The 21,052-nt window shown below is 36.3% G+C and overlaps 1 protein-coding gene across 2 annotated transcripts; it reads right to left on the reverse strand.

Annotated features, from left to right (window-relative positions):
* Positions 1 to 844: 844 nt before the first annotated feature.
* On the reverse strand, positions 845 to 3,118 carry LOC115992513. Of its 2 annotated transcripts, none has more exons than XM_031116729.1 (3): positions 2,934 to 3,118; positions 1,771 to 2,058; positions 845 to 1,668 (listed from the first exon to the last, which is right to left on the reverse strand). In XM_031116729.1, the coding sequence occupies exons 2-3, from the start codon at positions 2,056 to 2,058 to the stop codon at positions 1,087 to 1,089; spliced, it is 870 nt and encodes a 289-aa protein (XP_030972589.1). In that variant the 5' UTR covers positions 2,934 to 3,118; the 3' UTR covers positions 845 to 1,086. The 2 variants fall into 2 exon arrangements, with proteins under 2 accessions (XP_030972589.1, XP_030972584.1); XM_031116724.1 differs by having other exon boundaries at positions 1,771 to 2,088.
* Between the last annotated feature and the right edge of the window lie 17,934 nt (positions 3,119 to 21,052).

The raw sequence follows: 21,052 nt of genomic DNA on the forward strand, positions 1-21,052 counted from the left end.
GAGTTTTTTTTTCTTGCAAAAGATTTTTCCATTTGTTTCTTGGACCACTACATATACTATCTACATGTTTTCATGCAAAAAATGTCTTCACTGTATTTCGGTCAAAATTATTGACCAATAAGACCTAGGGGCATTTTCAAACAAAATTTACCCTAATTTTTTTTTTTTCTTTCTAAAGATTTTTCCATTTGTTTCTTGGACCTCTATATATGCTATCTACAAGTTTTCATGCCAAATCATTGAGAATTAGAAGCTCTTTTGATTGTCAATATGCTTTCTGGGAATTATTCTTTTGCTAGACATTTATCGCCTTTGGTTGATGATTGTAGGGCTTTGCTCAACAGGATTCTCCATCACCAAGTCAAGCATTGCTACAGGGAAGCTAATAGTGTCGCTGATGCGCTAGCTAGTTGTGGAGCAAAGATGGAGGATGGTTTTGTTGTTTTAGATAACCCATCTGTTTATGTTTTATCCTTACTTGCTCAGGATGCTTCTAATTATGTGTACTTTAGGCTTTGCCGTGGCAGTGCTAATACTTTGGGTATTTAGTTAAATATAATTTCCTTCGAACCAAAAGAAAATATATATGTATTTAATCTGTATCTTCCCATTTAGTTATGGATTTCAAATCCGTATTTAAATGGTGGACGGGCGTGAGATTTGGGGAGGCTATATAATTTATATGAAAATTTGGTGTTAATGCATTGCAACATCTATGGCCTTGAGAGGCAATCCAATGGATTTATATAATCTTGTGGGTGGAATGAGGTAGTAAATAATAACTAATTACATTTTAAGTGTTTAAAGTATGTTAATATATAAAGATTTGATGTGCTTACACATGTAAATCGAATGTTTGCTCAAACTTTATTCAATTCATACATAGACTCTCTTGCAAGTGGGTCTGAAATACTTACATACTCAAGTGGATGGATTTTAACAGGGTGGTGCGCTTTAAAATTCACACCATTGGGACTCGTCTAATTTTGAGTATTCCAACATACTTCTGAACTTTTGTTCAATCCTGCATATTCTGAAGTAAATTTCCAACCCTACCCATGCATGCACACCCTTACTTTCAATCACTCATTTGAGTTCTTGGCCGCTGGCCTCGGTCGGAGCCAGAGGCTGTACGGTAGGGTCGGCGCCGGTCGGTTGGGTCGGCTCTGGTATCACTCTGTCTGCACTAAACTTTTTAAACTGTTTTTCTAGATATCTCAAACGCAATGAGGGCTTGACAAAATAAAACCACGATCTTTCACGTGGATTCATCAATAATCTCCCCGTGAACAAATAGAAATGTTTATTTGACATCAAGCCACAAGTTTTTGAGACCAACCTCATTGTTTTTCTCACCTGAAACACGTCATCCTCTAAAGCAGTCCGTGTCCAACGACTACCATTCATTTTTATTCTCTTTGGACAGTAGCCGCCTAATCTTACACATTTGCTACTTTCAGAAATATTGTGGCGGTCATTGGAGGAGTTGGTTTTTGGCTCATGGAATTCCAAGTCCCTTGAAGAGTCCCCAACATGCTCATGTACTGTTGCCGTTGGCTTCAAAGAATCACTTCCTTTGCTGCCATTTGCTGAGCTTCCAAATACAAATTTCAAGAGGCCTATACTTGGCTGACCTTCTTTGTCTACAGAAATTGTATCAAGACATTCCTATATATATGAATTAATAGAAAACGTACAACAGTTAGAAATTATACGTCCGCTGGAACTGGAATAAAAGCAACACTCTTGACTCTCTCAACTCATACTTACCTCGGACTTACTTTGCAGCCATGATACGTCCGCTGTACAGGAGGCGTGGGCTAAGACGAATTCCTTATTATTAACAAAATTTTCCCAAATTTGCCACTTGTAATAAATATCTCTATATTTGTTCACAACATCTACTATCCTAAAATCCAAGTTAAATCTCTCATTCAGTTCCTTCTTAATACATTTAAACTCCTGTATACCCATTTTTTTGGCGTCTGGGAATATTTCATTGCACAACAAAAAATAATATTTCAAGATTTCCGGATTAGTCAAATCGGCTTCTTCCATCTGGGGTCGTTTACCATTATCCATATTTTGCTAGACGGAAAAAAAACAAAAATAGAATATATTATCTCTGTCCTAACAAAAAGTGCACTAATAACATGATCATAGCGTAAATTGAAGTGTAGTAATCTAGATTTTAATAATAAGAAAGTTGGTAGTCAACATACTTTGGAATCCATAAGATTAGATTAATTAGCCAAAAATAAGAAAGGAGCAGATGAAGCAGGGTAGACAGAGAGTGTTTTTGCGAATAAGTATGGAAATTTATAAATAAGGAATAAAATAAATGAGATAGTAATCAGGATAAATTATATTGTAATCAGGGTAATGAGTTATTGTAATCAGAATAATTAAAAGCTACTAGTTTCAGCAAAAAAAGAGTGAAAAGCTACTAGTTCAATATATCTTCTTGTAAATGTGCACGTCTCAACATCTCCGAATAGAACAACAAAAAGCCAAAGCAAAGCCAAAACAGAATAACGTGCCCGTTTGTTTCAGCTTTCAGACGGCAAAAAGCACTTTTTGAAACCAAAAAAATAAATCAGACATTTGGTAATGTTTCAAAACGTGCTTTTAAAAAAAAGCTGCGTTTCGAAATGCAAAGAATTCATCCAAAACGTGTAGACAGGTTTCTCGAGCTTTTGCAAAAGCAAAAGCAATTTTGATCAATATTACCGTTGAAAATGCAAGGAATGAGCCAAATTACACTCATCCCACTAACCACAAAATACACTAAAAACTGAAATGCCAAGCACCGAAAATAATAGGAGATGAGAGAGTGATAGAGAGGAGTTTTCTGGTGAAATGACAAACACAGAAAATAATAGGTGAATCATCCCGATCTGAAATAAACTCCTTCAGAGATGAGTGAGCCTTACCTTTTTTCTCTGGAGTTTTCCGGTGATTCTTGCCGAAAAATGATGATGGAGGTGGTGCTATGGAGTGGGAACCGTGGAAGGAGATGAGAGAGTGACAGAGAGGAGTGTTTGATGTATGGAGAGAAAATGGTAAATAAATCAAAAAGGAAAGAAGCAAATGAGTGAGAGTGAGGATTCTTGTGAGATGTGTGGTTGACAAATTATGACAAGTACTTTTTTTTTCCTTTAGATAGACAAATTTAAGAGTGCATTAATGGATTGATGATGTGTAACTATTTCAACCATTTATTTTTAAAAGAAATAAGGAGATTTAAATACTCTTCCTTGACAGAGTCACCTTAAAACTCTAAAAAATTTGAATCCGAATCCAACGACTTTTACCTTTCATTCAGATTTTTGTCCAGCCTTATATAGGTTGTAAAGCCGATACTAGCTTTTAGAGTTTTGTATTGTTATCAACTTATCAATTTTTTATGGGTTTTAGTAGGTTATGTAGCTTCCCATTTATATAATAAAAAGTATCTACATCAGGCTTAAAAACACTTCAAAGAAAGGCTTAGATGACTTCTACGACAGACTACAGTTACTTAAAAAAGACTTCCAAGTATCTATTTTTTTAAACATTTTTTTTATACGGCATTATTTTTTTCTTCGAAAGACACAAGTTGCAAGACTGTAACCCTGTACCCCATATGGCAAAACTAGAGTTACTAGGCAAGACACTCAGTGATGTAACTATTCCTCCTGATATGTTCTTTTGACTCCTGACACGTTAATTTTTTTTTTTTTTAATTCAAGTAAATAAAAGCAAATGCCATTTTTCCTCATACGGACTACGGAGTCATATCTCTAGAAGAAAAATGATGCTGCTTTAAAAGCCAGCTATTATAAAGTTAAAATTAGCAGAAACACACGTACACAGAGTTTAGACGAGAGAAGTGTTAGCAAATTGTCAAATACATTATCAAGTCCGACTTGGTATTTAGAAACATGTTTGCAACAAAACAAAACTATAAACCAAATTAGCAGTACTTCATCTAAACTTCCTCTTTCACCGTCGGCAGGAAAAACTTGAGTCAGCACATCTTTCAACAGCAGAGAAACCTTAAGCAGCTTCAAAGCCTAACAATAAACCAGATACAGGAGAAAAAATAGTTATTTTACCACTATCAGGAAGAAAAAAAAAATCACAATTTCAAATTTCCAATAATTTTATTTCTTTTCCTTCTTTTGAAGATAATAGAAGACGAAAAATAGAGGAGAAAAACATCATACTTTATTTCTTACAGGGGCGGAGGGAAGGGGGGGCAAATGCCCCCCATCATGCCCCAGAAATTCTCAAGTAATATATAGTACAACGTCTTATTTGCGTACACAAGGACACTCAGCTTTTTTACATACATAGTGTACTTGTACTGTGTATGAGTTCACCGTAGGCAAACAATTTCATGTTGGGGCCACTGCAACTTTTTTTAAAAAAGTGATGGATCCCACCTTATTATAATATTATAATAAAATAAAACCACTTGTACAGCCTACTTCTCCACCACTATTTTGTTGAATAGAATTATGAAAAAAAAAAAAAAAAAAAACCTACTCTCACTCACTAGTCATAATAGCACCTCAAAAAAATTGAGGACCACAAAATTTTTACAACTTTTTATCATAATTGTTACGTGGCAGAGTGTGATTGTTGAAAAAAAATGGTGAGTTTATATGTTAATATTTGTTAATCACTCATAGTTTGTCATATCAAAGTTTTGACAAAAACATTGTGAAATAATTTATGATCTAAAACTACTTATAGCACCTCTATTACATATAACAATTTTTTCTTTCCTCACCAGCATTTTTCAGTCTCAAACCCAAGTTTTTTTTACAAACCCAAATTTTAATTGTATATGACAATTACATTTGCATATAGTTGTTTATTTATTTTTTTATTAATATCAATTAATATTTTTTCGAATTAATTTTACTATCTTTTGGTCTTGTCCCCCCTAACCTAAAATCCTGGCTCCGCCACTGATTTCTTATGTACGGTGCTCTTCCCTATTTTTCATAACTATAATTTTACAAATTTAAATACCTCATCCCTGCCCATCTCGACTACTTTCTCCTCAAAATCCCCGTCTTTGACATGAAACTCGTTAAACAGCGTTAATAGAGAAAGTGTGGACAGGAGTTTCACCTCCAGATCATCCATCACCAGGTATGGAGCTTCTTTCACTCCATTGGATGAGTGGCAGTGCAGTCCGGAATGCATACGCGACCCAATCGATGGACTTAAATTTATAATGCTGTTGTGAATGCATGTTTACTAAGCTACCAAGCATTATGTTCGGTTTGAGAATCGTAATGAGATTTCCAACGGGTATGCGGAGAATGTTGACGAAGAAGTCGACAAAATCTTTGCCGGCTTCAGCGAATAGCACTCGGTAAGTGCTTTTATGTATAAAGAGCTTCAAGCTCACTTTCGATGAAATTGGCAGTGCTGATTGCATTTTCACTGAGAATTTTCGAAAATTTTATGTAGCTGTGTCTTTTTTTTTTTTTTGCTGAATATGTGGCTGTGTTGATGAGGTGGAGTTTGGCCCTGTAGGTTGGAGGTCACTGGCTTCTCCGCGTTAGTGACCACCCGGGACAAAAAAAAAAATTTCATTATAGTCCAGTTTGGATTGTATTTATTGTTGTTAAAACAGAAAACTGAAAACTAAAAGTACTCTAGTAAAATAATTTTTAAATATGTGAATAGTATTGTGGGACCAATTTTTAATATTTTTTAGTTCATAAACCGTGATGAATAGTGATAAACAGTACTGCTACAGTACTACAATGCTGCTACAGTATTAGTTGTCCCTTGGAACGCGTGAAGTGAGGAAAAAAAAAAAGTGGAAAAACGCAGCCTTGGATACAACGGAAAACGCTGAATCCAAACGGCACCTCTATATATATATATATATATATAATAGTGTAAATAAGAGAAAAAATTCAATTAATTTTTAAATTAAAATTCGAGTCTAATTTTACGTCATATATCTAATTTAATCTAAACTTAGAATTTTGTGACAAGTAAGTTAATTTAGTGTAAAAATTAAATTTCAATTAAAGTTTATTTTTGTATCACGTGTCTTATCTAATCTAATTTTTTTTTAAGCCAAATTAGTTAATTTAGTATAGAAAACAATGAGTCAAATATAATAAACTATAAAAAACATAATCATATAACTAAAAAAAATTCAAATTAATAAGTCATCGATATCTATATATATAATAATTAAATTTCAAATTGGAATTCAATTAGAATCCAATTTTGCGCCATGTGTCTCATCTAATCTAAATTTTAGAATTTTGTACTAAGTGAGTTAATTTAGTGTAAAAATTTAATTTTAATTAAAGTTTAATTTTGAGCCACTTGTCTCATCTAATTTAAATTTTTAAATTTTTATACCAAATTAGTTAATTTAGTGTAGAAAACGAGTTTAATATAATAAACCATAAAAAACATAAACATATAACTAAAAAAAATTCAAATTTATAAGTCATATATATATATATATATTAATAGGTAAAGTTTAAGAGATAATTGAATTAGAATTTGAAATTATAATCCAATTTTGTGCCATGTGTCTAAATTTATGTGGGAACTATACCATAATTATCCACTTAAGCTTGTATCATGTGTTTATTGAAGTTTTTTAATCTTGGTGTCAGGTAAATTAATGAGTACAAAATACTAAGAATCTAATTTTAATAAATTGTAATTTAAAAAAAAAAATCACATATACTCAATAAAAATAATCACATATTTCTTAAAAAATAAATGAAATAATAATCACCACAAGTTCTATCTTATTAAAAATTTATTAAAAAAAAAAATCATAAGTAGCATTAAATTTGGGTAGGAATTTTAAAAGTGACTAATTATGTTTACTTTAAAAAAATAATTTGACTAATTATCTATATTTTATGATAAAAATTGTGTTTAATTTTAAATGTATCTATATATATGTATAAATGCATGTGTCATGTGAGGACTACACCATGTAACATGTCTAAATTTATGCGAGGACTACATTTAAGTGAGAACTACACCATAATTTTCATTTAAGCATGTGTCATGTGTCTACTTAAATTTTTTAATATTTGTGTCAAGTGAGTTAATGAATACAAAATACTATGAATCTAATATTAATGGACCATAAAATTTTTTAAAAAAAATTAAAAAAATCACCACATGTTTCTTAAAAAATAAATAAAATAAAAATCATCCCACGTTCTATCCTATTAAAAATTAGAAAAAAAATGATCATTAGTAATATTAAATTTAGTTAAGAATTTTAATATGTGACTAATTATATTTACTCAAAAAATATAATTTGACTAATGTAATGACCAGATTTGAGTCCTTAGCCCAAATGATGAATGGACTTAGGCCCAAGAAGCCCAAAACAATGAATTTGTAGAGAGTGGGTTGGGAAACTAGGTAAAATGAGTTGGACAACAAATAAAGTAGGTTCAAATAACAAGATCAAGAAGATAGATTGATTTAAATTAAAGAAAATAATCATCGGCACAATCTGAGGAGATCAGTTTATATATATATATATATATATATATATTTTTCACAAGTTTGATTATAAATTTGGTTCCTGATTGCTACAGTGTTTTTCTCTTGATTTCGACATTTTTGCACAAAAACTTGTAGATAGCATATTTAGTGATCCAAAAAAGTAAAAGTCTAGCAGTAATGGTATCTTTTGTAGTGCCCCATGTCTGTAGTTTGAAACTCCGCACTATCTACCTGTAGTCAAGATTTTCAAACTCGGACCGATAATTGAACCATAAAAGGGAGAGGTTCAAGATTTTTCAGATCGAATCGAGGTTGAACCGATATCGAACCGTAATGACGTTATAATTAATGTAATAATTATTTAAATATAAATAAATATATTAAATTAGTATAAATAAAAAAATTAAATTAAATGACCCAATTAAATATAAAAATCTATCTTTCAAATCTATTTTTTCATATCATAACTTTCTCGGAACAAAAATAAGAAATATCGTATCCTAAGCATAGATATAATATTCTTTTATTTATTAATATGTTGATTAGTTAAACCGGTGATAATAATATTGTAATAATATAAGAATTAGAAGGACACTTTCTCATTTCTGTGCAAGGGTTTTGATTTTGGGGGAGGAGTACAACGTGATCAGCAGGCCGTTGGGGAAAGAGAGAATCATGGGGATAGAGAGTATCCTGCTGAGTGAGACTGTGAGAGTCAAAAGAAGACGAAAGGAGAAGAGGGGAGACTAGACACCGGTAAATGGGGGCAAGGTAGCTTGGCTCTGATGTTTAATTGAAAAGAAGGTGATATGATATGTGACTGGCTGTAAAAAAATTTTTGTTTGTTTCTTTTTTGACTGAAGAAGGTAGAAATTGATAAATTAAAAAGGGAAATGTTAAGGTGTTTGTTAACATTTTCTTTTTTGTGTTTCGCTTATAAAAAAGGAAAAAAATTGTTATAAAAATTGCCAAAACAGATAAAAGAAAATTGTCAAAAACTGAAAAATTACTAAAAATTGAAAAAATTATCTAACAAATTATCCAAAAATATGTTGTTAACAGGCACAATTAACCCAATCCAATTAAAAAAAAAGACAAGAGTACAAAAGTATAAAAATAAGATCCTGAGTCACAACAGGCCTATCTGCCTAGATTACAGAACAAAAAGCAGATTAAACACTGTCACAAACAAAAGACTTGACTAAAGGAAATTGATAAAAATTACAAAAGCTGCGGCTGGCCAAGAAAATGACTAAAGCAAAGAATAAAAAATTGAAAAAGCTAACTTAGTTCAAATCATGTCTTCTTTGTTTCTTGTTTTTTTGTTTGACATTTAAAGTTTGAATTTGAGCCCGTGTAGTCGCCAACCCTTAATTAATATGTCTTTTAGTTCAAAAGATTTATACTTATCAACCGTCCGCTGTCATCATAGTTTCTTAACTTCTTCAACTCTTATTCTGTTCATGTATGTGTTGATTAAGAACACTGATAAAAAATTTTCAGTTTGACCGCATTCATTCTTATGTCATCCAAGTATGTAATTATTTTATCAGGTGATAGGTGAAAATGTTTTAATGCTATAGGTGAGATAAGAAAATTTAAATAAGGAAAAAGATAACCGATGGAATGATTTAAAAAAAAATTTTAAAATTTTTTTACTTTACAGATGTTTCTTTAGAGCAAATATTAATTTTTTTAAAAAATAATCTATTAAAAAATTATTATTTAAATAATTCAGTTAATAAATATTTTTATAATCAAATTATTTAAATAACTAAAAAAATATCAGCTTAATTATAAAACTCTCGACCAAAACAAACTAAATAGATAAAAAATTGGCTTCAAATTTATTAAAATGTTTAACCTTACAAATGTTTCCTTTCAAAAAATTTGACCATAGGTTGATATTAAAATTCTTTGTTGGTTACACGTGCCCTTACCGTCTATAAAGAAGGTTTGAAACTTATCTCTGCTACATTTTTCTTGCTTATTGTGCTGGCAGCCTTCCATCAAAGCAGCATCAAAAGAGGTCCTCCAAACGAGAAACTAGGGTCAAAATATTAGTAGAAGGAAAACCATACAAACGTAGATTTGTTGAAGGCAACCACTTGTTGGTAGTTATGTCCATAGGGTTCAGAATTTTCTGTCCTAATCTAAAAAATACTCGATTTGAATTTAATTTTTTTATTCAAAACAAAAATAAGTTGATCAATGACTCGACCCAATTTTTTAACAAGTCAATCCAATTCGGCCTGATCCGAATAACTCGTCACCTAATTTGTTAAAAAAATTTATTAAAAAAATATTTTAATTACGTTTTAATTTTGATACTAGTACATAAAGTACAAAATATCAAAACTAATAATTAATGTATTATAAAAAATAATTATTAAATTCATCAAAAGTACCAATAAGACTACCTAGCCTAGCTTCTGTCACTGTGCTTACCTGCCAATTGCCTACAACACGTTACACACAGCACATGGGACAAGAGTCGTCACTCATCAGTCAAGTAAGTCAAGACTCAAGACAAGGGATAAGCACTGTGTTAGACATATAGTGGTAAACAATCCTTTTTCTTTTCTCACTTTTCTATCATTACTTTCCTTCCACACTTTCTTCTATCTTCCAAGTTTTCCTCTCTACCAAAAATGCACAATCAATCTCAATCTCAATCTCAATCTCAATCTACGTACTGAGAATCTGAGATAGGTAGAATATTTATGCAGATTATCGAAAAAGGTTACAATATTTATGCATTACAATATCATATTGATACTTTGATAGATCTAGAAATTAGTGTCTTTTTTTTAATCTAACACTTATTTAGTATATTTTTATTTAAGTTGAAGGTGCTAAATTGGTAAAGGGATTAATTAGAGCCTAAGTGTATAAACTATTCTCGAAATTAATATTTGTGAGGTTGCGCGCATTGGTTTCGTTACTCAAGACAACCATTAAAAAAAAATAAATAAATAAAAAATCTCATATAGGATTCAGCTGAATGTTGTGCTATGTTTTCTAATAATAAAGATTGTAATATCATGTGACATTATTTTTCATTGCAATTTTTTTTAATGATTAGGAATTTGATTATTATGAAAGTGGCCGTGGTGTCAAAACAAAAAAAATCTCAGTTAGACTTATATTTAGAAGAGCCTAAACTTAACAAAAAACAAAATTCAAAATTAGAAGTTCTCTCTTGGTGGGAAGAGCATTATAATCGGTTTTTAGATCTCTCTTTAATAGCATAGGATCTTATGAGTATTTCGATAATCACTGATGCTTCTGAATCAAGTTTTAGCACTGGAAAAAAAATGTTTACTCCATATCGATCACATCTTTTACCTAGACATGATAATATGGGTCAGAATTTTCTAACCTGATCTGAACAATATCTGACTTGAACTCAATTTTTTTGATCTGAAGTAAAAACAAATTGACCAGTAATCCAACTCGATTATTTTTTTTTTAATTATGACGTGATACTATGTGCATAAAACACGAAGTTACAAATCTAATAATAATATACTCAATGTTTATCACAACCATCAGTTCTACTGTGCTTGACAGTAGACAAGACAAGTCACTACAAAAGGGACAAGGGGCAAGGGGGTCCTAGGTGACAGTTGGAGACTTCATGGCATGAGGGGCCACTCCCTGGTTTGCATTCTTTTATTTTTCTTTTTCTGTGACCTCGAGCTGCTTGGCCTCCATGGTGGGGTTGCCAGAAGAGGTAGGAACATTGGCTGTGCTGTCCTTACTGACTTCTGCCACCTCGGATACGGTATCAACCCCCGAGCCAAAGGGAATGGACGTTTGGATGGCAGGGGGTAGTACACACTCTCTGCCTTCCTAAGCATGGATGAAGCCTTAATCCCAGCTTGGTTGAGAGTTTCATACCACACTTGGGAGCAGTTGTTCCTGCATACCCCCGTGATCTCAGCTCTAAGGACCTCCTCGGTCTTTACCACTCCTACGTCGTATCCCTCTTGCTCGACCTGATCTTGGGCCTTCTCCACTTGTTCTCTTGCCTTCTCGGCCTCCTCCAACTTCTTTTTGAGGGCAATGATCTGAGCTTTGGAAGGGGCCAACTGATCCTCGGCATTGCAAAGGACTTTGGCTCTCAGCCTGCCTCTCAGCACTATCAAGGGCAGTTATGATGCTTCTTATTTCCCTCTCCTCCTCAAGCAGCTTACGCTTTAGCTCTTGGATACTCCTTTCGGCCACATTGAAGGCCTCTACGGTGGCGTTACACCTTCCTTCCTCCTCTTTCATCTACCGGTAGTAGTAGTTGGTTATCTCCTACACCCGAAAGGAGGCTTAAATAGCCTGCCAAGGAAAGAGATAGATTAGAAAAAGCAAGAGAGGAAAGCAGTAAAAAAGGGGAGGGGGGGGGGGGGCTAAGTGGAATACATACCATGTCGAGGTACTTCTCAAGCTGAGGAAGACCTCATGCCTTCTCATGGACTAAAGCTCGGCCATGTTTTCGGGGAGTAATAGAGCCTGCTCCACCGTGTCGACCACATAGCCAGTCATCCCTCCTTGGAAGTCCCTAATGGAGGCACTAGCTGATAGTGGAGCCCCATCCAACATTGGGGTCGGGGTCTAGGCTAGAGGAGCAACCTGGGGATCACTCCTTTTCTCAGCACCTTTTTGCCCCACCTTGGCTTGTTTGGCCGCTTTTTGGGCCTCATCCCCTTGGAAGGGGTGGGTTTTTACAACTTCCGCCACCTCCTTACCCTTTGACTTCTACGACAGACTACAGTTACTTAAAAAAGACTTCCAAGTATCTATTTTTTTAAACATTTTTTTTATACGGCATTATTTTTTTCTTCGAAAGACACAAGTTGCAAGACTGTAACCCTGTACCCCATATGGCAAAACTAGAGTTACTAGGCAAGACACTCAGTGATGTAACTATTCCTCCTAACACGTTCTTTTGACTCCTGACACGTTAATTTTTTTTTTTTTTTTTAATTCAAGTACATAAAAGCAAATGCCATTTTTCCTCATACGGACTACAGAGTCATATCTCTAGAAGAAAAATGATGCTGCTTTTAAAGCCAGCTATTATAAAGTGAAAATTAGCAGAAACACACGTACACAGAGAGTTTAGACGAGAGAAGTGTTAGCAAATTGTCAAAGACATTGTCAAGCCCGACTTGGGCTTATTTGCCACAAAACAAAACTATAAACCAAATTAGCAGTACTTCATCTAAACTTCCTCTTTCACCGTCGGCAGGAAAACTTGAGTCAGCACATCTTTCGACGGCAGAGAAGCCTTGAGCAGCTTCAAACCCTAACAATAAACCAGACACAGGAGAAAAAATAGTTATTTTACCACTATCTGGAAGAAAAAAAATCACAATTTCAAATTTCCAATAATTTTATTTCTTTTCCTTCTTTTGAAGATAATAGAAGACGAAAAATAAAGGAGAAAAAATTCATACTTTATTTTTTTATGTACGGTGCTCTTCCCTATTTTTCATAACTAGAATTTTACAAATTTATATACCTCATCCCTGCCCATCTCGACTACTTTCTCCTCAAGATCCCCGTCTTTGACATGAAACTCGTTAAACAGTTAATAGAGAAACTGTGGACAGGAGTTTCACCTCCAGATCATCCATCACCAGGTATGGAGCTTCTTTCACTCCATTGGATGGGTGGCAGTGCAGTCCGGAATGCATAAGCGACCCAATCGATGGACTTAAATTTATAATGTTGTCGTGAATCTTTACTAAGCTACCAAGCATTATGTCGGGCTTGAGAATCGTAATGAGATTTCCAACGGGTATGCGGAGAATGTTGACGAAGAAGTCGACGAAATCTTTGCCGGCTTCTGCGAATAGCACTCGGTTAGTGCTTTTATGTATAAAGAGCTTCAAGCTCACTTTCGATGAAATTGGCAGTGCTGTTTCCATTTTCGCTGAGAATTTTCGAAAATTTTATGTAGCTGTATCTTTCTCTTTTTTTTTTTGTTTGCTGAATATATGGCGGTGCTGATAAGGTGAAGTTTGGCTCTATATATAGGCAGAACTGGGAGTGGGACAGTACTGGAAAAGTGAGACAGGTATCGAAGCCAGATATCATGACTGACGTGACCAGTAAAATGTAAGTAAAACAGACTTAGTATAGTTAGTTTAGCTCATTCTCACAAAAAAAAAAAAAAGTTTAGTTCATTTAGGCGTTCAAAGCGGTTCGAGGATGTCCTGTTGGCTGTGGGCAAGGTACATGGGCTGTGTAAGAAAAAAAACAAGAAATTTAGCTGTTCACAAAAATAGCCCTCTTTAATTCAAAAATGAAGAAAAATAACACCACTTTACTGATGCTTGTCACTGTCAGAGCATAGAAAAGAGCAAGTATTGTTTACTTTTACTTAAATACCCTTTCAGCCATTTTTACCATTTTTTTTTTATCTCTACCACATCCTATAGCTTCTTCATTCATTCTTTTTTTTTTTTCCTCTCTCCCACGCGACAACAACATCTGGGTGAAACTTAGTTTAAAAAAAAAATTTTAACAAATTTAATTCAATTTAAATTGCTTTTTTATTATTATTATTGTAAGGACTCGATTTGTAACGACCCAAAATGATATTGGGTTCGCACGTAAAAAGGCCCAAACAATATAATTTGTAGAGCGTGGGTATTAAGAACTAGATTAACTTTCGTAGAAGGAAAAGATTCACCCTCACGTTTATTAAAGGTTCAGAGCTGGCACAACAATCGGTTTTCGTTGAAATAGATACAGTTCTTTTATTTTTCACGTTTTTCTTCTTGAGTCTTTACTTTTCTTTTTTCTCTTTTTTTTTTCTGTTTAGATCCCCCCCTTTTGCATGTTCTTCTTTCAGATTATATACCATCTTCTGTGTTCCATCCTCACCACACACGTGTAGGTTGGGTTCGGGGGATTTCTTTCTGGAACCTCCTGGAACCTCCTATGGGCAACTATAAGGCTGCTTCATTACTATTCAGATATCACCTCCACATTAATGCGGCTAGAGAGTTGGTTGAAAGGCAATTAATGCGGAGACAGCTGTAGTTATAGATATTTGTTTGCCTTTTTTTTCTTACCCTTGGTCTGTTATCCCCTTTTCAGTGGTGACGTAGTTCTGAGGTCCGATTGTAACAAGACAGTGTCCTGATCGTCCTCGGACGCATTCTGCCGAGGAGTATGGTGTTCTCGGACGAATACGGAACTCTATTTTCGTGATATTGATTACCCCCCCCCCCTCGGTGGTTACCCTTACGACCTGACTTGGGCCTCCTCGGACGGATTTGCATCTTCGGATGGGCCGCAGGCCCAACGATCTTGACCTTAATGGGTCTGTTAATTGACAGGCCCCCACAATAACCCCTCAAAATCTTGCTTTTCGACTCCTCGGGAGAGAAGGTGGATTTTGACGTCATAAGCCCGTACCTATGTGTGTTTTGGAGCATGCCCCTGACGCTTCAACATCCCGATTTTGGCAACATTAAATTTTGGCAACGCCCTTGTCTCCCACGTTCGACGGTGAGATGTAAATCAGACGGCAGAGGGCCTCCCTTGTTTTGTGAGCGAGAACTGTACCGCTCACAATCCTCATATGACTATACAGGCGTTCTCAAATTAACTATGTATCTTACCTTCGATGATTACGTGGTTCCAGAGCTCATACATTGAACCTGCCTTTCTCTATTTTCATTATTTTCCTGGCGACTACAAATAATCGTACTTTGTCCGAGGTCCTTCCTTTAAACCTATAAGTCTTCTCGAAGTTTTTACCACTTTTATTTTAAACCCAACAATTTTTCTACTAAGTCTTTTAGAAAAATGGGGAAACAAAAGAATCCATTTCGATGTCTAGTTGAATCCGAGGAAGGTATTAGAAACTTTTGCTCTAAGTATAAAATCCCCTCAACGGTGGGGACGAGGTACGCAATCCAAGGGAAATGGGCTAATGCTAAACAAACTGAGGAAGTAGTTATTCCCAAGATTGCCTTTATAGAAGGCGGGATGACTATCCCCATGGGTAGTATCACTAGGAGTTACCTCAACTTCTTTAGGCTATCCCCCACCCAGTGTGCTCCAAATATGTTTAGGGTCCTGGGAAGTGTAGATGCTTTGAATAAGAGAATGGACCTAAAGTTAACCCATCATGATGTGAATTGGGTGTACAACCTCCATCACTTAACCTGTCAGGGGTATTATCTCAAGTCGAGATATCCTGAGGTAAGGCTGATTCAGTGCCTTCCCACTTCAAACAAGAACCTGAAGAAGGATTTCCTTATTCTCTCTGGGGAATGGCACGATGGTCTGCCTTACCCGACAGTAGAGGGAACACCAGGTGGGAGCGTAGTCATAGATCTATAATATTTAGTTTGCAAGCACATTTTCTTTACTTTTTCTCTTCTTTTTTTTTAATTCTTTTTATCTCTAACAATTTTCATTTTCGACTCAACGGTTTTGCAGATAGATGCTATACAAAGCCCAATCTTAAGTTAGTTAATAAGGCGAACTTGGATAAGTTACTGAAAGCCGAGATATACGTGAACGAAGCTGACGGTCAGCTCCGGGCAGCACACTTAATTCTCAGCTATACCCCCCTGTCTTTTGCTTTTCAGGCACCGAAGTGCATGATTAGAGCTCGCGACCCTCGGCTTCACCGTATCAGTGTTGCCTACGAAGGGTTCATTGTTCCAGAGGGCATTCCACTTCCCCAGTACACATCTTGCACAAAGCCTCTTTTTGTAGCCAACGTCTCGGCAGGAACTTCTTCATCCCTACCTACCCTCAGGGAAAAGGAAATAAAAGGGAGAAAGGAAGAGGAGAAAGACGAGGAAGAGGTAGTAGAGGTCTCTGAGTCCTCGGACGACTTTGGGATTTTTGATCAACCCATAAACCACGGGGAAAATCCTGACGAGATGGGGATACAAAGAAAACCCCAGAGAAGTTTGCTGGAGCTGATGGAAGGTCAGCCGGGAAAGAGTGCGCCTGCAAAATCAACACCATCCCAGGCTTCATCTCTTCCCGCTAGGTCTCCTCCTCCTGCTTCTCGTCAACCTCCTCGGCCATCATCACAGCCAGCGCTTCCTAACGCTGCCGAGCTAAAAAGGCGCAGGGAACAGAAGGGCAAGGAGGTGGCAGACACGAGCAAGTCTCGTCCTACTCGCGAGGAGGAAGCCCAATGAGCTGCAAAGCAGCAGAAAACCAAGCATCAAGTCGTGCGGGGCCAAGGGAGATCTGATTCCCAACATTCTGAACCACAAGCATGGTTGCCAGCACCTATGCACGGTGGGGAGCCCCTGCGAGATGATGCATCTATAAGGGACTTCAACGGCGGCATAGGGTGTCACGTAGCCTCGGCCATAGAGGAAGCCTTATTGCTCCCGAAAGATATGGCCGAAATAAAGAATATGAGGAAGAATGAACTCGTCCTCGACAATAAACGATACTTGGGCATGGTAAGGAGCTAACTCTTTGTCTTTTTCATTCTATGATTATTACTCACCAATATGCACTTTTCACTGACTATAGTGTTAACCTTTTTCCTACAGATTATCCAAAATACTTTCAAGTTAGATGAGATGCTCAACGCCTGTTCCGATCAGTTAGACGATGAAAGGAAAAGACGGACAACGGCTGTACAGACCTTGTCCAAATTTGAACAGGACTTGGCCGATGTAAGGAAAAAGTTACAGGTTGAAGAGCAAGCTCGCAAGAGCGCCGAGTCGGCATTAGAGGGCTACCAAAAAGCAAGCCGAAGACCAAGGGAACCGTCTGTGTGAGGAAAATGCCGAATTGAAGAAGGCTCAGGAACAAGTCCTCGTTCTTAGGAAGCATTTGGAGGAAACTCAAAAGCTAAAGGAGCGAGCTGAAAAGTCCAGGGAGCAAGCCGAGAAAGCAAAAATCGATGCCGAACAGGCAATGAATAAAGCTGAGCAGAGAGGCTACGAGGTTGGTATAGTTGAAACTGAGAAGGCTTTGAGAGCCGAGGTTCCGGCGGTGTGCCGTATCTACTGCGCAAAAACTTGGAATGAGGCCCTTAACCGTGCGGGGGTTGAAGCTTCATCTGAGTTACGTAAGCCAGAGAACGTATTCTATCCCGAGGCGATCCGCCCCTCAGTTCTTCTACCCTATCAGGCAGATGCTCCTTCTTCAGTCATTAACCTCAACGAGGAGGTTTCGCCTCACAGTTTTCCTCCCCTTGGCCAGCCGGAATCAGCTAAAGGGGGACTTGCCCCTCCAGGAGCTTCCCCAGACAAGACTACCACCGCTTCGGAGGCAGAGACGGCCTCCCAAGGTTTTCAACAGGATTTGGCCTCCACAGTCTTACCAACTGGGGGCGTTACTAAAGCCAAAGAGGGAATCACCACTTCGGAGGCAGACATATCTGCCAGCCAGAACCCAAAGATCCAATTGAAATTGAAAAAGTAGAACTTGTTTTGTAGTCTAATTAGGCATTTAGTAGGGGACCCCCTTGCTCATTTTCTTACCGCTCTTACTGCTTTATGTTACTTCTGTACTCGTTCACTGAGTTATTGTAACTTGGATAGGTTCATTTCAACTATCTTTTGTTTGTATGGGGCAATTCTGCTTACACACATCGTCAATTGATAATTAGCAATAGGCAATAAGCATTAATACAACGGGGTCTTAGGGAGACGTTTTAGATATGCACGTATTCTTTCCAATCAATTGCAATTCTTTATGAAAGTTCATAAACTAAATAAAATTATGCCTTCAGTACCTTGATTGTACGCCAAGTGACGTCCATAGATTTCTCTCTAATTCTCCAATAAGTGTTACGGGGCATTAATTCCCATTAAGTTTGTGATCAAAAGATCTATCACAACTCAGTTCCTGTTCAATACTTCAATACACATCATAGAGTGTTAATTTCCACTAGGTTCGTGGTCTGAGGACCTGACACAACTTAGCTTCTGTTTAACATTTCAACATACATCAAAGGACGTTAATTTCCACTAAGTTTGCGATCTGAGGACCTGACATAACTTAGTTTCTGTTTAACATTTCAATACACATCATAGGACGTTAATTTCCACCAAGTTTGCGATCCGAGGATCTGACATAACTTAGTTTCTGTTTAATATTTCAATATACATGATAGGACGTTAATTTCCACCAAGTTTGCGATCCGAGGACCTGACATAACTTAGTTTCTGTTTAACATTTCAATATACATCATAGGACGTTAATTTCCACCAAGTTTGCGATCCGAGGATCTGACATAACTTAGTTTCTGTTTAACATTTCAATATACATCATAGGACGTTAATTTCCACCAAATTTGCGATCCGAGGACCTGACATAACTTAGTTTCTGTTTAACATAGTTTGCGATCCGAGGACCTGACATAACTTTGTTTCTGTTTAACATTCCAATATACACCATAGGACGTTAATTTCTACCAAATTTGCGATCCGAGGACCTGACATAACTTAGTTTCTGTTTAACATTCCAATATACACCATAGGACGTTAATTTCCACCAAGTTTGCGATCCGAGAACCTGACATAACTTAGTTTCTGTTTAACATTCCAATATACATCATAGGACGTTAATTTCCACCAAGTTTGCGATCCGAAGATCTGACATAACTTAGTTTCTGTTTAACATTTCAATATATATAATAGGACGCAGGAGCACAGGATGTATGGCTGACGTAAATTAAAAGAAATATTTGAATTGAAATACTTTTATTAATAATAATATCTCTTGAGATTATTTACATTCCAAGGATGAAGTACAGCCTTTTCATCTAAGTCTTCCAGATAATAGGCTTCTATTCCCGCTACAGAAGTGATCCAATATGGCCCTTCCCAATTTGGTCCCAGTTTTTCCCAATTTGGATTCTTGGTGGCCCCCAGAACTTTCCTCAGCATCAGATCTCCTACGGCTAACGGCCTCATCTTCACATTACTATCATAGCCCTGCTTGAGTTTATGTTGGTAGTAAGCTAGTTGAACCATCGCGCTCTCCCTTCGCTTTTCAATCAGGTCCAAACTTTTCTCCAACATCGCATCATTACTATCCGAAGAGAATGTATTGGTCCTTAATGTTGGGAATCCAGTTTCCAGGGGGATGACGGCCTCGGCCCCATATGTCATGGAAAAGGGAGTTTCCCCCGTTGAACGTCGGGGTGTTATCCGATATGTCCATAGAACATGTGGCAATTCTTCCACCCACTTTCCTTTCACGTCATCCAGTCTCTTCTTAAGCTCATTGACTATTACTTTGTTAACGGCTTCAGCCTGCCCATTGCCTTGAGGATAAGCCGGAGTGGAATACCTGTTTCTTATACCCAGTTCTGAACAATATTCCCTAAAGGCATTGCTATCAAATTGGTGTCCATTAGCTGAGACAAGAGTGCAGGGAACTAATTTCACCGCCACGGTTCCTTTTAGATTACTTCTACCAAAGAGGAGGTTACACCTATCACATTTATAAAAAAAAAAAGAAGGTAACTACTCATCAAATTTCCACCTCCAAAAATTATTAAAAATTATAGTGATTTAATAATTAAACAAAACACTTGACAATTTGGAACCACAACCAAACGTTATCCTTAGACACTATATGCACCCACACAGGAGTTGCTAAAATATTACTGCAAATTTATCCCTAGGACACAACCATATTTAATTACGTTCTAAATACAACTATTTTAGAGAAGTCCCCTACGATTTTTAGTGCTTCTTAGAAAGTTTTCAAAGAAGTACAGAATGTGAGAGTTAGAATTTTTTTTTTTTTTTAAGGACCATTTGTTTTAAATTTTACATTGGGATAAAAAGAATTAATTAATTATTTGGCTATGAATCAATCTAATGAGAATTTTAGTTATGTCTACTTGGATTCAATGGATTCCTATACACTCTTCTTTCTTTTCTTTTTGGGGGTAATTATACATAACTCATCTATGGTTTGGGCGAAAATCACTTTATCTATCCGTGGTTTGAAAATTGTTACTTAACCCACCTGTGGTATGTTTCCGTTAATTTCCGTAACCCACCTCAAGCCTAGCTGTTACAAAAACATCTCTTAACCCCTAAAAACAACATAATGCGAATCAAAACATCCAAAACTCGGAAACTTTTCAAAAGAGAGACCTGTGGTAAGATCAACGTGTTCTTCGTGGTTTGGAGTGTCTGGAGGGGGAGAAAACACAAGTTTCGCAACATAGAAGCTAGGGAAGGTATGTGTGACTGCTGTTGATCTGCATTTGGGTTCTTGATGGCATTTTTATATCGCGACCCACCCACGTAGTTATGGTTTGTAAAATTTTCTCAAAATTGGTGTATGTTAAATGTGCATTTTGCTATTTATATGTAGAATCGCTTTTGATGTAGCTAATGTATTACCATGGTTGTTTATATAGTGCATACCCTTGAAAGAATCAAATTTATTTGTCAATGATTACACTTGTTTGTGAACTGTGGGTAGTGTGGTCCTCATGAATTTGTTGGGAATCTGGTTTTGTATGTGCTATATGTGGTGAACATGACTACCCTTCATATGGCATAGTCAGCTGATAAAATCA

Source organism: Quercus lobata, chromosome 1 (assembly GCF_001633185.2).
Source record: "Quercus lobata isolate SW786 chromosome 1, ValleyOak3.0 Primary Assembly, whole genome shotgun sequence".
Taxonomy (NCBI): Eukaryota; Viridiplantae; Streptophyta; class Magnoliopsida; order Fagales; family Fagaceae; genus Quercus; species Quercus lobata.

Coding starts and splice junctions, on each gene's coding strand:
- LOC115992513 (XM_031116724.1), bottom strand. CDS start 2,082: ATGGATAATGGTAAACGACCCCAGATGGAAGAAGCCGATTTGACTAAT. Junction 1,669..1,770: donor GGCTGCAAAGTAAGTCCGAG/GTAAGTATGAGT, acceptor TCATATATATAG/GAATGTCTTGATACAATTTC.